Source organism: Nycticebus coucang, chromosome X (assembly GCF_027406575.1).
Source record: "Nycticebus coucang isolate mNycCou1 chromosome X, mNycCou1.pri, whole genome shotgun sequence".
Classification (NCBI taxonomy): Eukaryota; Metazoa; Chordata; class Mammalia; order Primates; family Lorisidae; genus Nycticebus; species Nycticebus coucang.
This window is the reverse complement of record NC_069804.1, coordinates 48,969,188-48,981,395: the sequence shown is the minus strand read 5'-3', so window position 1 is coordinate 48,981,395 and position 12,208 is coordinate 48,969,188. Positions and strand designations below refer to the sequence as shown.

Below are 12,208 nucleotides of genomic sequence, written 5' to 3'. Positions count from 1 at the left end.
GGTGACGGGTTCAGGTTTGAGCCTGGTTTAGGCCAGCTAAACAACTGCAACAAAAAAATAGCCAGGAGTTGTGGCAGGTGCCTGTAGTCCCAGCTACTTGGGAGGCTGAGGTAAGAGAATTTACTTAAGCCAAGAGTTTGAGGTTGATGCAAGCTGTGATGCCACAGCACTCTACCAAGGGTGACATACTGAGACTCTGTGCTCCCCCCACCAAAAAAAAAGCCAAGTGGGAGAGGAAACCTATTGAGTATCACAAAAGAAATAGAATAGGGCTGGAATAAAGAAATAATATAAACTTTCATTGTCTTTAGATAATTTGAACTAACAAAAATATACTATAAACACATCAACAAAGAAATGTTAGACATTTTAGAAACTTAAGACATGGATAAATTAATTAAATGGCTAGTATTCAAATTCTCAAAAGTATTTCTAGAATACAAAGTTCATGGTATTTTAATTATATATAACAAATGGTCTACGTACATTAATAAATAAAATAATAAGAGACAAGAGGCATGTCACAGATTTCAAAAGTGGTTTCTAGAAGAGGGTACATATCAACATCATCATGCCTTTGTTTATTCCTTCTGCCTTAGTATCTTGGCATTAAAAAACATAGTAACATTTCTGTGTATAAGATCATAGCAGACATCTGGAAATGAAGTAGTTCCTAGACAAGAGTAAGGTAAAAAAAAGTACAACTGGGCTCTGCATCTGTAGCTCAAGCGGCTAGGGCACCAGCCACATACACCAGAGCTGGCACAGGTTCAAATCCAGCCTGGGTCCGCCAAACAGCAATGACAACTATAACCCAAAAAATAGCCGTGCGTTGTGGCCAGCACCTCTAGTCCCAGCTACTTGAGAGGCTGAGATAAGAGGATCGCTTAAGCGTAAGAGTTTGAGGTTGCTGGGTGCTGTGATGCCACGGCACTCTAACTGGGCAACAGCTTGAGACTCTCTCAAAAAAAAAAAAAAAAAGTGCAACTGCTATTTTACTCAGAAGTTTCATGTCAAGTAAAGTAAGAGGGGAAGCATGCTGAATGAACTGGTGAACTAGGGCAGCTGAAGAAAACTAGTGTCAGTATGTACAGGAAAATAAAAATCTGTTAATACATGAATAAAATCCAGCTTCTTTTGTTTCTTTTCTCAATTTTTCCAGCCTCCTCTATGAGTAAGCATTTTATCATTTTATAGCCTCTTCCATTTCCTTTATCTACCCATTCGAGAAACACCTACACCCAGTAAAATGCCAGCTAACAAACAAGTTTCATTTGAGTTCAACTGATTTCCTTTGAACTATCTCTGTAAATCAGTGGTTCTCAACCTTCCTAATGCCACAACAATTTAATACAGTTCCTCATGTTGTGGTGACCAACCATAAAATTATTTTTGTTGCTACTTCATACTTGTAATTTTGCTACTATTATGAATTGTAATGTAAATATCTGATATGCAGGATGTATTAGGCAACCCCTGTGAAAGGGTCCTTCGACCCCCAAAGGGCTCACAACCCACAGGTTGAGAATCCCTGCTGTAAATGCTCATTTTCCTATCCCTGGCATATTAACCCCTTCAACCAGCATTTACCATCTTCAAATGCCAAATTACAAGGGAACTTAGATCAGTATCTCGCAAATTCCCATTTTAAAAAAGCCCACCATCTTTATTTACTCTACCTTTAAAAATCAAATGTGGGCTGAGCACAGTGGCTCACGCCTATAATCCTAGTACTTTGGGAGGCTGAGGTGAGAAAATTGCTCAAAGCCAAGGAATTCAAAACTAGTCTAGGCAACACAGTGAGACCTCTCTATTAGCTAAGTGTGGCTGCACACTAGCCCAGGCAACACATAGTGAGATTGTCTTAAAAAAAAAAAAAAAAAAAAAAAAAAAACTCCAAAAAAGTTCTAAAGTTAACATTTTAAAGAATACTTAAATATGTAAACACCACAGAAAATTTCTATATAATCTTTGTTAAATTAAATATGTACACTGGCATTAACTAAATATAGGTGTAGGGCGGCACCTGTAGCTCAAGGAGTAGGGCACCGGCCCCGTATGCTAAGGGTGACAGGTTCGAGCCCAGCCCCAGACAAAAACTGCAACAACAACAACAACAACAAAAAGAATATGGGTGCTATTACCTCTTATACTTCACGTGAAAAAATTTTTAACAGTCTGTCAAGATATGAAAATTAGGGCCATTATACATGTATAACTATTTGTCAAAAATAGTGTACATCTATTGAAGAAATAATAGCACACGGCTTTAAATATACAATGAATTTAAGTAATTATCATTAATATCATTAGAAGGTAATGAATAAAATCCTGAATTAATTACACAGCATTAATAGGCAACCAAACCCATCTAGAGGGTATGATCTAAAGGAGAGAAGACAACAAAATACCACATAGAACTGTCATCCTGGAATGGACTCAGTTCTGATATTATTTACTAGTTCACAAAGAATTGGTATCTCTTCCACTCACTAATCACATGCAATCTCTATTGGCCAAATTAATAAAAAAATATAGCGCCATTATGACTGCAAGGAAAGCTGAACATTAACTTCACATTTTTGAGGATAGGCAGAGTGAAGAAAATACAAAGATTAAATTCTAAGATAGGAAAGTGAATTTTACAAACAGTATCCTGACCTCAAATTACAGGCGTTTTTGACAGTGTATAACAGAACTAAAGAATAGCTGAAAACATTTATTTCTAAGGCATGGGGGCAGGGGAGTAAATAAATAAATAATTCATCTTTTTAACTATCTTGTGGGGTAGATACAATTATTCTACAGATACAGAGAAAATCAAAGGAGTCATTAATTATACCCACAGTCACACAATTACATATCAGGGACAAATTTTCAAAACAATTTTTTTTTTTCTGAAAGCTGTTTACACAGTACCAAAATAGAATGAACTATTTCAGAAATATATTTTCTAAGAAAAGTTATTACTAGTAATAGAAGCAAAAACAGGAGGCCCAGGAATGCATTTCATGTGAAAAGAAGGAATCCATTATAAATAAATTCTTTTATTTAAATAGTTTACCATCTAAAACAGTGTTTTTCAACCTTTTTTAACCTCACAGCACACTTGAACCTATACTTACAATTTTTTAACACACTTAAGTTATATTGATCAAAAAGGGGGTTAAAAAAAAGAATATACTTACTGTGCTTTGAAATTCTTTTGAAAATGATTTAATTAATGATCTTTAAAAATTTTTCACAGCACACCAGTTGAGAAATCACTGATGTAAAAAGTAACATCCCATCCTTCTTTGGGCAAAAGGAAAGGAAATGAGGTAGAGAAGATTTTTATCTATAATGGACAGATTATTCATACAGCCCCCAACACCAAAATATCCTTTGTACCCACTATACCCCTCACATTGAATAGGAAAAGTGTATTCATGGACCCTGAACACTGCTCAAGACTAGGCATAACTAGTCTGAGAGTAACCACATCTCCTTTGATAAAAAATCAACTGGGAATTGCCATGTTGCCTATTTCTGACCAATGAGATGCAAGACAAAGTATTTTTGAAGAAATCAATAGGGGGCCTAGATCTTTCTCCTACATGAAATGATAATGATCATTTACTAAGCAATTATTATATGCCAGCACTACACTAAGCACCTAAGCCACTGCTCTGTATCTTTTGATATGAGAAATGAAAAAAGAAAATTTTGTTTTGATTGCCCCAGCAACCATCTTATATCATTAAATAGAGCAATCAGCCTTAGAGTAAGCCAACACAGAACTGAGAAGAAAATGAATCCTTGATGAAACCTTGGATCAGCTGAACTGACCAATCCTAAAGGCTGAACTTTGCATATGAGCATTTTTTAATTTTAACTAGTATGAGTTGGAATTCCTAAGGGCGTAGCCTAAAAAGCATCTGTACCAACACACTATCCTAGGAACACCTTCATGTAACAGAAAAGTCGTCAGAGGTTCCACATATATCCAGATGAAAATAAAGTATCTGTCAGGACTCATTCCTACCTTCACTTATACTGAATGGGAAGCACAGACTAAAAATGTCAATAACCTAAAAATTCTCCTTAAAATAGATAAGGAATACTGGAAAGGGAAGGCTGAGTAAGGCAATGTCAGGATGAGATTTAAAAAATCAAATGAAGCCTTCACACTATGAAAAAAATATTTTGAAACATCAAGGACTCTTAAAATTCTTTTATGTTCACACGAATGAAACAGACATCAAAATGCTATCAAGTATTTTAAATAAACAAAAATGTCCCCCAAAAGAAGACTGCCCTTATTTAAGGTAATTTTACTAAGATCACTACAAAGGTTTTTTAGACATTATGCCTGAAAAAATGTTTGAGATGAGAGTAAGTAAAGCAGGAACACTTTCAATTAGTGATGGAACACTGTTTCACTTGATTAAAGGGAATTTTAAATACTTCCATCTTTATGAAAATGGAGCTTTGCATCCATAGAATTATTTAAGTTATCACTATACTGATAATTCAGTCACATTCCATAATTTGGGATATATCCGATCTTTTTTCCCTCAAATGTACTGCCTAAGCAGAAATTGCCAGACTGCTATGGAAAACTACTTGCAACATAATAAGCACATTGTGACAATATTGTGAATGCTCAGATAAGTTTTTTTTGTTGTTGTTGTTGTTGAGACAGGGTCCCACCCTATGCCCCTGAGCAGAGTGCAGTGGGCGTGGTAGCTCACCACAACCTCAGACTCGGGCTGCGGGCACCCCGCTGCCTCAGCCTCCAGAAGCCGCTGGGATTACAGGCGCTCGCTGCGGCACCCAGCTGGGTTTTTCCATTTTTTTCATGAGTCGGGGTCTCACTGTCGCTCAGGAGAGTCTGTTTTATATTTTAAGACATTTTAAGTCTTTGATTAGCTAATAGAAACTACCAAATATTCAAGGCAGCGTATTGGAACTATTTTCCATTTCAAATCCACTAAGATCCCATAGTATAATCTGAGTAATGCTGCTCTAAGATTAAGGAAAATTGGTAACTTCCAGGCTTCCCTCATCCTCCATACTACTTGTACTTACTCTGGGACCTATTCCTCAACTACACTTACCTTTGATCACTGTGTGATCTAAATTCTTCACAATCTATTTTGTTTTAGTGATTTTGGTTATATCTCTTTCATACCATTAGCACTATTCTTTATAAACTTAGGAAAAGTGGGAACAGTATTTGCATAACTTTCTGCTTTAAAAATCTAGAACAGGCTCAGCACCTATAGCTCAAGTGGCTAAGGCGCCAGCCACAATACACCGGAGCTGTCGGGTTCGAATCCAGCCCGGGCCCACCGAACAACAATAACAACTATAACCAAAAAATAGCCGGGCGTTGTGGGCACCTGTAGTCCCACCTACTTGGGAAGCTGAGGCAAGAGGATTTCTTAAGCCCAAGAGTTTGAGGTTGCTGTGAGCAGTGACGACACAGCACTCTACCCAGGCTAACAGCTTGAGACTCTGTCTCAAAAATAAATAAATAAATATAAAAAAATAATAATCTAGAACAACTAGACAACTCAAGTAGTTTTAAAAAATAAACTTCAGTAGTTCCTTATGAGTTCAAATTACAACCTACCATAAAATTATTCTTTATCTCCCTTCCCTCCTCCCATTATAAATAATAATTATAAATTCACACAAACGTAAGCTTTTTCCTAGAAATTATAATCCTTTCAAAATCCAAATTCTTTCTCATGAAAGGAAAAACTATTTTCACAATAAAAGCCCAGTGAGACCTAAATTAATGGTATATACAGCATAAGAAACTCAATGAAAAACTAGAGAAACATCAAATTTCATAGGTAAGAAGTAAGATATTTAATCACCAACAATAAATCATGTTTTCCTAACGATATTTATACTCACAAACCAGCAATCCAAGTGCAGATAACATTCTTTTTGTAATTTACATATTAAATGTACCTCTGCTGGTAGAGGTACACAGATTTCTATTGAGACCCACAGAAACAGATGGTCAATGATTGGTTCACAGATACAGCATCATCACACAGCGCTTCTGCTCTCTACAGTGGTAAATCACTTACAGCGTAGTTATTTAGATATTCAAACTGAGATTGAAATCATCACCCTTTCCTGATGACACACTTTAAATCTTTTTTAAAAAAAGTCTGTATAATTAGTTACCATACAAGTCTTAGCAGCATAACTACTTTGTACCTTGAACCCCCATTTTATATATCTTCTAGTTTATTGTTGATAAACAGTTTTGTCACCTGAATTTTCAAACTTTCCTTAAAGTGCCAACACAAATTCCAACATTTTTCAATGTTCTAACATTTAACAACAACAAAAACGAAAAACACAAAAATGAAACATTTTATCTTTAAAAAACCCAACAACCTACCTTTAAACTAGACTCATAGTCTGTGTTCACTTTGAACATAAGCCCAAGTCGTAAATGAATTTCCTTGGCTCGACAAAAGCTGGGATCAACATAAAGCACCTCTTGAAATGCTTTAATTGCCCTGAAAGAATATAGACATAAGATATCTTAACTTTTTAACACGTGCATGAATTTTTGCTTGGTAGTACAATAAAATTTGTGCTATGCAATACTGCTTTCAAGGAAATGTCAGGGTTTTTTTTTGTTTGTTTTTTTTGCCGGGACCGGGTTTGAACCCGCCACCTCCCACTGGGAGGTGGGGCCAGCGACCTACCCCTTAAGCCACAGACACCACCCGAAAATGTCAGTTTTATGGAATGATGTGAATAAGTAGAAAAAAATGAAAAATCTACAAAGGGGTACTTGGGCCTTTTATATAACACAATGTATACAGCCTAATATAAGGAAGAAGGAAGATGCACTGAATTTATTCTAAATTATTCAAACAATATTTCATAACATTGTTATATTATCAGTATAAATAATTGATTTCATTGTTTGTAGACTATCTTGGGAAAATGGGGAGTGGGAAAGATAGGAAGGTTTTTGTTTTTACAGATGAGGGATTAATCGTATTTCTAGTCTACTACATAAAAATAAATCTTCCTTTTTAAAACTTTACATTTTTGTCTTTCATATTTAGGTTTCCAATCCATCTGTATCTTATCTTTTATACCATATAAGGTAGGAGACAGTTTTTATACTTTCCATGTTGATATCCAATAGTCCCTGCACCGTTTGTAGAAAAAAAAATCTTTACCCCAAAGCTCTATAGTGTTACTTTGTTCTAAAGCAAATATCCACATCTGTGTTGTTCTACTTCTGACTTCTTTATTCCACTTTACTTTCCTTTGTCTATCAGTCTATCTTTGTTCCAAATTCGTATTACATCTTTTATAAAAGGTTTTGATTATCAGTAGAACAAATTCCATAGTGAGGGAAGGGACACTTTTCATTGAATGCAGTTCAGCATTGCTTAATTTGATCATGTGAATGTATTACCTACTCAAAAATATGAAAATGAAGAAGAAACATATGTTGACTTTAAATTTTAAAAGTAGTAGTATCAGATATAACAATATGTTAGATGTCATTTAAATCCCTCTACATGATACAAAGTTTCAAGCATAAGCCAATACAGTAGAACCTCCATAGCTGACCACCTCCTTAAGTTGACCTAATTTTCACAGACCGGACGTATACCACATATATGTATCCATTAGTACAGTAGGCCTAGTTCCTTATGTTGACCAGTTTGTTACATTCCTTTGGGTGGTCAACTTACAGAGGTTCCAGTGGATACTGTCTGCAAAGCTTTTAATCAACTACCTCTACCCCTACAGACCTTAAAGGTGGCTATGTATAAACTCAGATGCTTCTAAAACAAAAACATCTTTTATTTTAAAAAGTTCAAAATATCGTACAACAAAATAGTGCAAAGTATTAGTTCATATCTCTTTAGTAACTTCACTTTGATGGATTCATACATTATTTACTGCCCTCCAAAAGGTATATATGATTATATACACGTTTATTACAAAATTAAGTTCTCAAATGGTGGCAGGAGGCAGCAATGGTCTGGCAACAAACACCTTTACACCTGGTTGTGATAGCAGTTAACTTTTTTCTTGAAAAGAGTGGGGCAATCCATCTCTTAGGTGGTTTTTCACCTGGGTAGGGTACGTGTGTGTTTTATTTTCTGATATGTATTATAGGCTTTGAGGCAGGAGAGAGGAGTCAAAGGACAGAAAAGAATTGGGGAAAATTATCATTCTCATTCAAAGGTAGCTTACTGTGCATGCACACATGTATGGGGCAGCAAGAAGTCATGCATTTGGGAAAAGCAACAAAAAAATTAAGAGGAAAACAACCATACCTATAAATTATGCCAATTAAAACATATGGTGTGACTAGGAAAGGGTATGCAAAGGCTTTTAAGAGCTTTTGGGATGACAGCAATGTTTTGTTTCTTGACCCAGGTGATAGTGATATGAATGTTTATTTTATAATAATAACATGTTATGGTATACGTTTATGACTTAACGCATTTTCTTTAAATATGATATATTCTGTAGAAAACTGTAGATAATGTCTTCCTAAAGTCTTAATTAACCTTACCTTATGATATGGGTCAGAAAACTCTCTAATGGAATAAGTCAAAATTAAGCAATGACTACATGTGCCCATAAAAAGCCCAAGCAGGCCTGATTCAAAGACATGAAAGAAAAAGAATGAAGTGGATAAACAGATAAGGAAAGAAGGAATAAAGAAATTAAAAAAAAAAAACTTAGGAAAGAAAAAATGTGCAATAAAAGGTGTATGAGGAAGAAGAGGAAAAGGAACACAGAGCACCAATAACAAACCTTCAGGAGAAAGATTTCTTGTCTCAGTTTCTATTTCCAGCCTCTTCCCTAAATGTATTTGTGTATTTGTGAATGTGTTTTACTCCTCATGTGCCTTTAGTACAGACATCTTTTACACTTAATTCACAATTTTATACAGGTGCAAAGAAATGTGGGTTTATTTTAACATGTTTCTATATATGTTAATACACTGGGGTGAAACAAACAAAAGAAAAAACCTATTAACCTATAAGCAAAAACACATGCTTCAAACACACTAGTCTAGGTTTATGTTAACTCTTTTAAGAACTATTTACAGTACCCAAGAGAAAGTATGCCCAATATATAATGGCTAATCATCAAGTTTTTCTTGTTGTCAAAGTTTATTTCAAGTACAATACCTTGTAGACCCAAATCTGTAGTATCTCATTAAGGATTACTAAGACAAACACCTTAAAGATTTCCCTTGCTTTCCGCTGGCTTGTATATTATTTCCTCGAACACATGGCTCCTGTGGTTATCTAATAACCATGATAGCATAAATCAAATCTCCATGTTCTATTTAAGATCTCTGAGCAGTACCTATTCAACTCCATTCCCAGCTATGCCCTAACATTGCTCCTCCTTAGCTGTGAAGTTGACTTATCTCAAGAATTCTTAAATACTGGCCCTCTTGGCTTCTCTGCTTCTCCTTACTATATTATCATCTAGAATATTTTGTTATTTTTGCTTTCCTTTAAATCCACTATTATCTTCAAAACTCACCATCCAAACTGGACACCAACTATTTTTTTTGCTTAGTGTTAAGCAGCAGTTAGGTCCACCCTACAATCAAATAATTTTATTGACTACCTATTGGTATACTTGCCCCAGTTTTTCCAAGTCAATTCCTCAAAGCCTATATTGCTATTTTAATATTCTAAATAATATAGCAAAAGGTTTTAATTTAATAGATGTTTACTGATGTTATGTATCACTTTTACAGTTAGTTGATGGGACTTCTTGCTGGGGAAAAGATACTCTAGTCTCTTTACTGATCAGTTTCCCGTATCTACACAAAACAGATTACTAAAAGATCTAAGTTCATTTTCTTTTCTAAACTTTTATCCTTCTTTTCTATGTGCCTCCTCAGGGAAGGAGGGAAAGAGGGAGAGAGGGGAAAAGTGCAGGGCACCTAAGAGAGGAGGAGAGGGGGGAAGAAAGAAAAGGAGGGAGAGGAATACTTCTCTTATTTTTTTTTTAAAGGGGTGGGGCCGGGCCCTCTTGATATGTTCCCCAAGCAGATCTCAAAACTTCTGGCCTCAAGCGATTGTCCTTGCGTCACTGGAATTATAACTGTCCTTGAATTACCAGAATTATAGGTACCAGCCATTGTGTCAGATTACATTCTAATTTTGGGTTATGTTACTACACTCATATCTGACCAAAATGCATGTGGGCATGTGTCCAAACATGACCTCTACAAACTAAACCTTCAACATACACAACTTCTGCTGACCTGAGAATTCTGAAAGAATTTAAGAACATTAGAAATGTCTACCAAAAACTATAAAATGCTCGCATGATATAATGTCCAGAAAGGTACATAGTTTTCAAATATCTATTAAAATAGAAGATGTGCACATATTGCTGTATATGATATCACTGGCATTTTTTCTTATGATCCGAAAACTATAGTTTTTACATCACCAAAATTATTTCTATAGATTCTCAGTCTAAAGATTTTTTCACTTAATGTCTGCCACTGTTAACAATTTGCAAAAGAAAATGACAGCTGAAACCTCAACAGCTCTCCATACAAAAAACATGTGCATATGTGCTGAATATATTTCAAAACAATGGTCATTTTTAATAAGCTTTCTACAAAGTCACAAAAAAAAGCCTCCTCTACACCCAGAATAAAAATAGCCCTGGCACAGTTTCAGTACATTTGTAAAGAAACATAATAAAACTTTAAGTTCTCTAGGGTTACTAAGCTAAGTCTGGAGATTTCCCTAAGATAGTATAAAAAAGGACAAATGAACTCATTCCACACTAACAAAAAAAAAAAAAAAAAGGATATTCTATCTCTAACTCAGTAATAACATGTACACACACAACACATATATATTCCTATACACATATATTAGTAAACTTAGAGGTTCTTTCTAAATGAGACAATTAGAAAGTTTTGATGAAGTGCTCAAAAAGGTGAGATTTTAAAAAATGGAGACGGAAGAAAGCAGATTAAACAGAAAATGACAAAGTTACATGGCTTTTAAAAAATGCTTAAGATGTTTTCAGGGAAATGTGGCACAAAGAATATATTTAGGGGAGCAGTAAGCCAGAAGGATCATTTAAGAATCAGAAAAGACCTTAAATGTGAGACATTAAATTTGAAATATCATACCCTGGATTATTCATACTGACATTTGCTAATATATGTCTGGATTCTTTCACCTTCTCTAACAAGTCTTCATCTCATCACTCCAGACAATCCTCCTCTATTGCAAGATTTATGTTTCTATCCATAATTTCCCTGAAAATTAATCAAAGCCCTCCCAATTTCTCTCTGGCGATCTATGTGTCACTGGGAAGCATAACTTTTTCAGAACTGCCTCAGTTAAATCTACTAGTTTTTTCAAAATAGAACTATACGTAATAAACTCAGTACATGTTAATATCAGTTATTTAATTTTAATGGAAATATAAGAACATGTTTGTATTTATGACAGTTCAAAAATATACATTAAATATAAGGTTTTTGCCAGACTCCAATCTAGGCAAGCCAGAGAAACAATGGCATTACAACTACATTAGGTTTATGTTTGCCCTATTCTCTTTAATTCCATAAAAAGCTTTAAGACCATCATTAAAACCACAGTATTTTTTCCTTACTGCAACTAAAGCAGTGACTACACAGGATAGCAGAAACTCCTATACCCCTAAGAACATTTGTGATTAGTATAGTGCTGTAGAAATTAAGTCCAAAAGAAACAATACTAGTAATGTGCTAACATTTCTGTCTTTTTTAACCCATTTCTATCTCATTCTCCTAGCCTTTTAATGTCAACAGAATAATGATTACTATCTTACCTCATCAAGCCTATCAATTATATTTGGGAGCTTACTTTCCAAAACCCTATGCCTCTAGCACAGAATTATGTACCTCTTTCATTTGTCCATTAAGACCACTTTGATATTGATCAATGGGAATACAAAAGGTTACAGGCCAGATGACTAATAAGGATTTTTAGGGAGATAGATATACTGGGAAGAATGATCTCCATTCTGTTTCCTTCCATTGTATTGTCAAAGCACTACATTTTTTTTTCAACTGTCTCTCTTTTTTTTTTTTTACTGGTCAGTCTAACTTTTCCTTTCTCTGTATGGTTTTCAATCCTCTCATCCTAGGATACAGGTTTCTTTCCAAAGGCAACTG

The 12,208-nt window shown here is 35.0% G+C and overlaps 1 protein-coding gene across 15 annotated transcripts in view; it reads right to left on the bottom strand.

Moving 5' to 3' along the window:
- KDM6A (lysine demethylase 6A) overlaps nucleotides 1-12,208 on the bottom strand; it is a 217,517-nt gene that overhangs the window by 97,731 nt on the left and 107,578 nt on the right. For all 15 annotated transcript variants that reach the window (XM_053579398.1, XM_053579400.1, XM_053579399.1 and 12 more), the window contains exon 6: nucleotides 6,407-6,527. In XM_053579398.1, coding sequence (XP_053435373.1) covers nucleotides 6,407-6,527 — 121 coding nt within the window. The remainder of the gene's footprint in view (nucleotides 1-6,406; nucleotides 6,528-12,208) is intronic.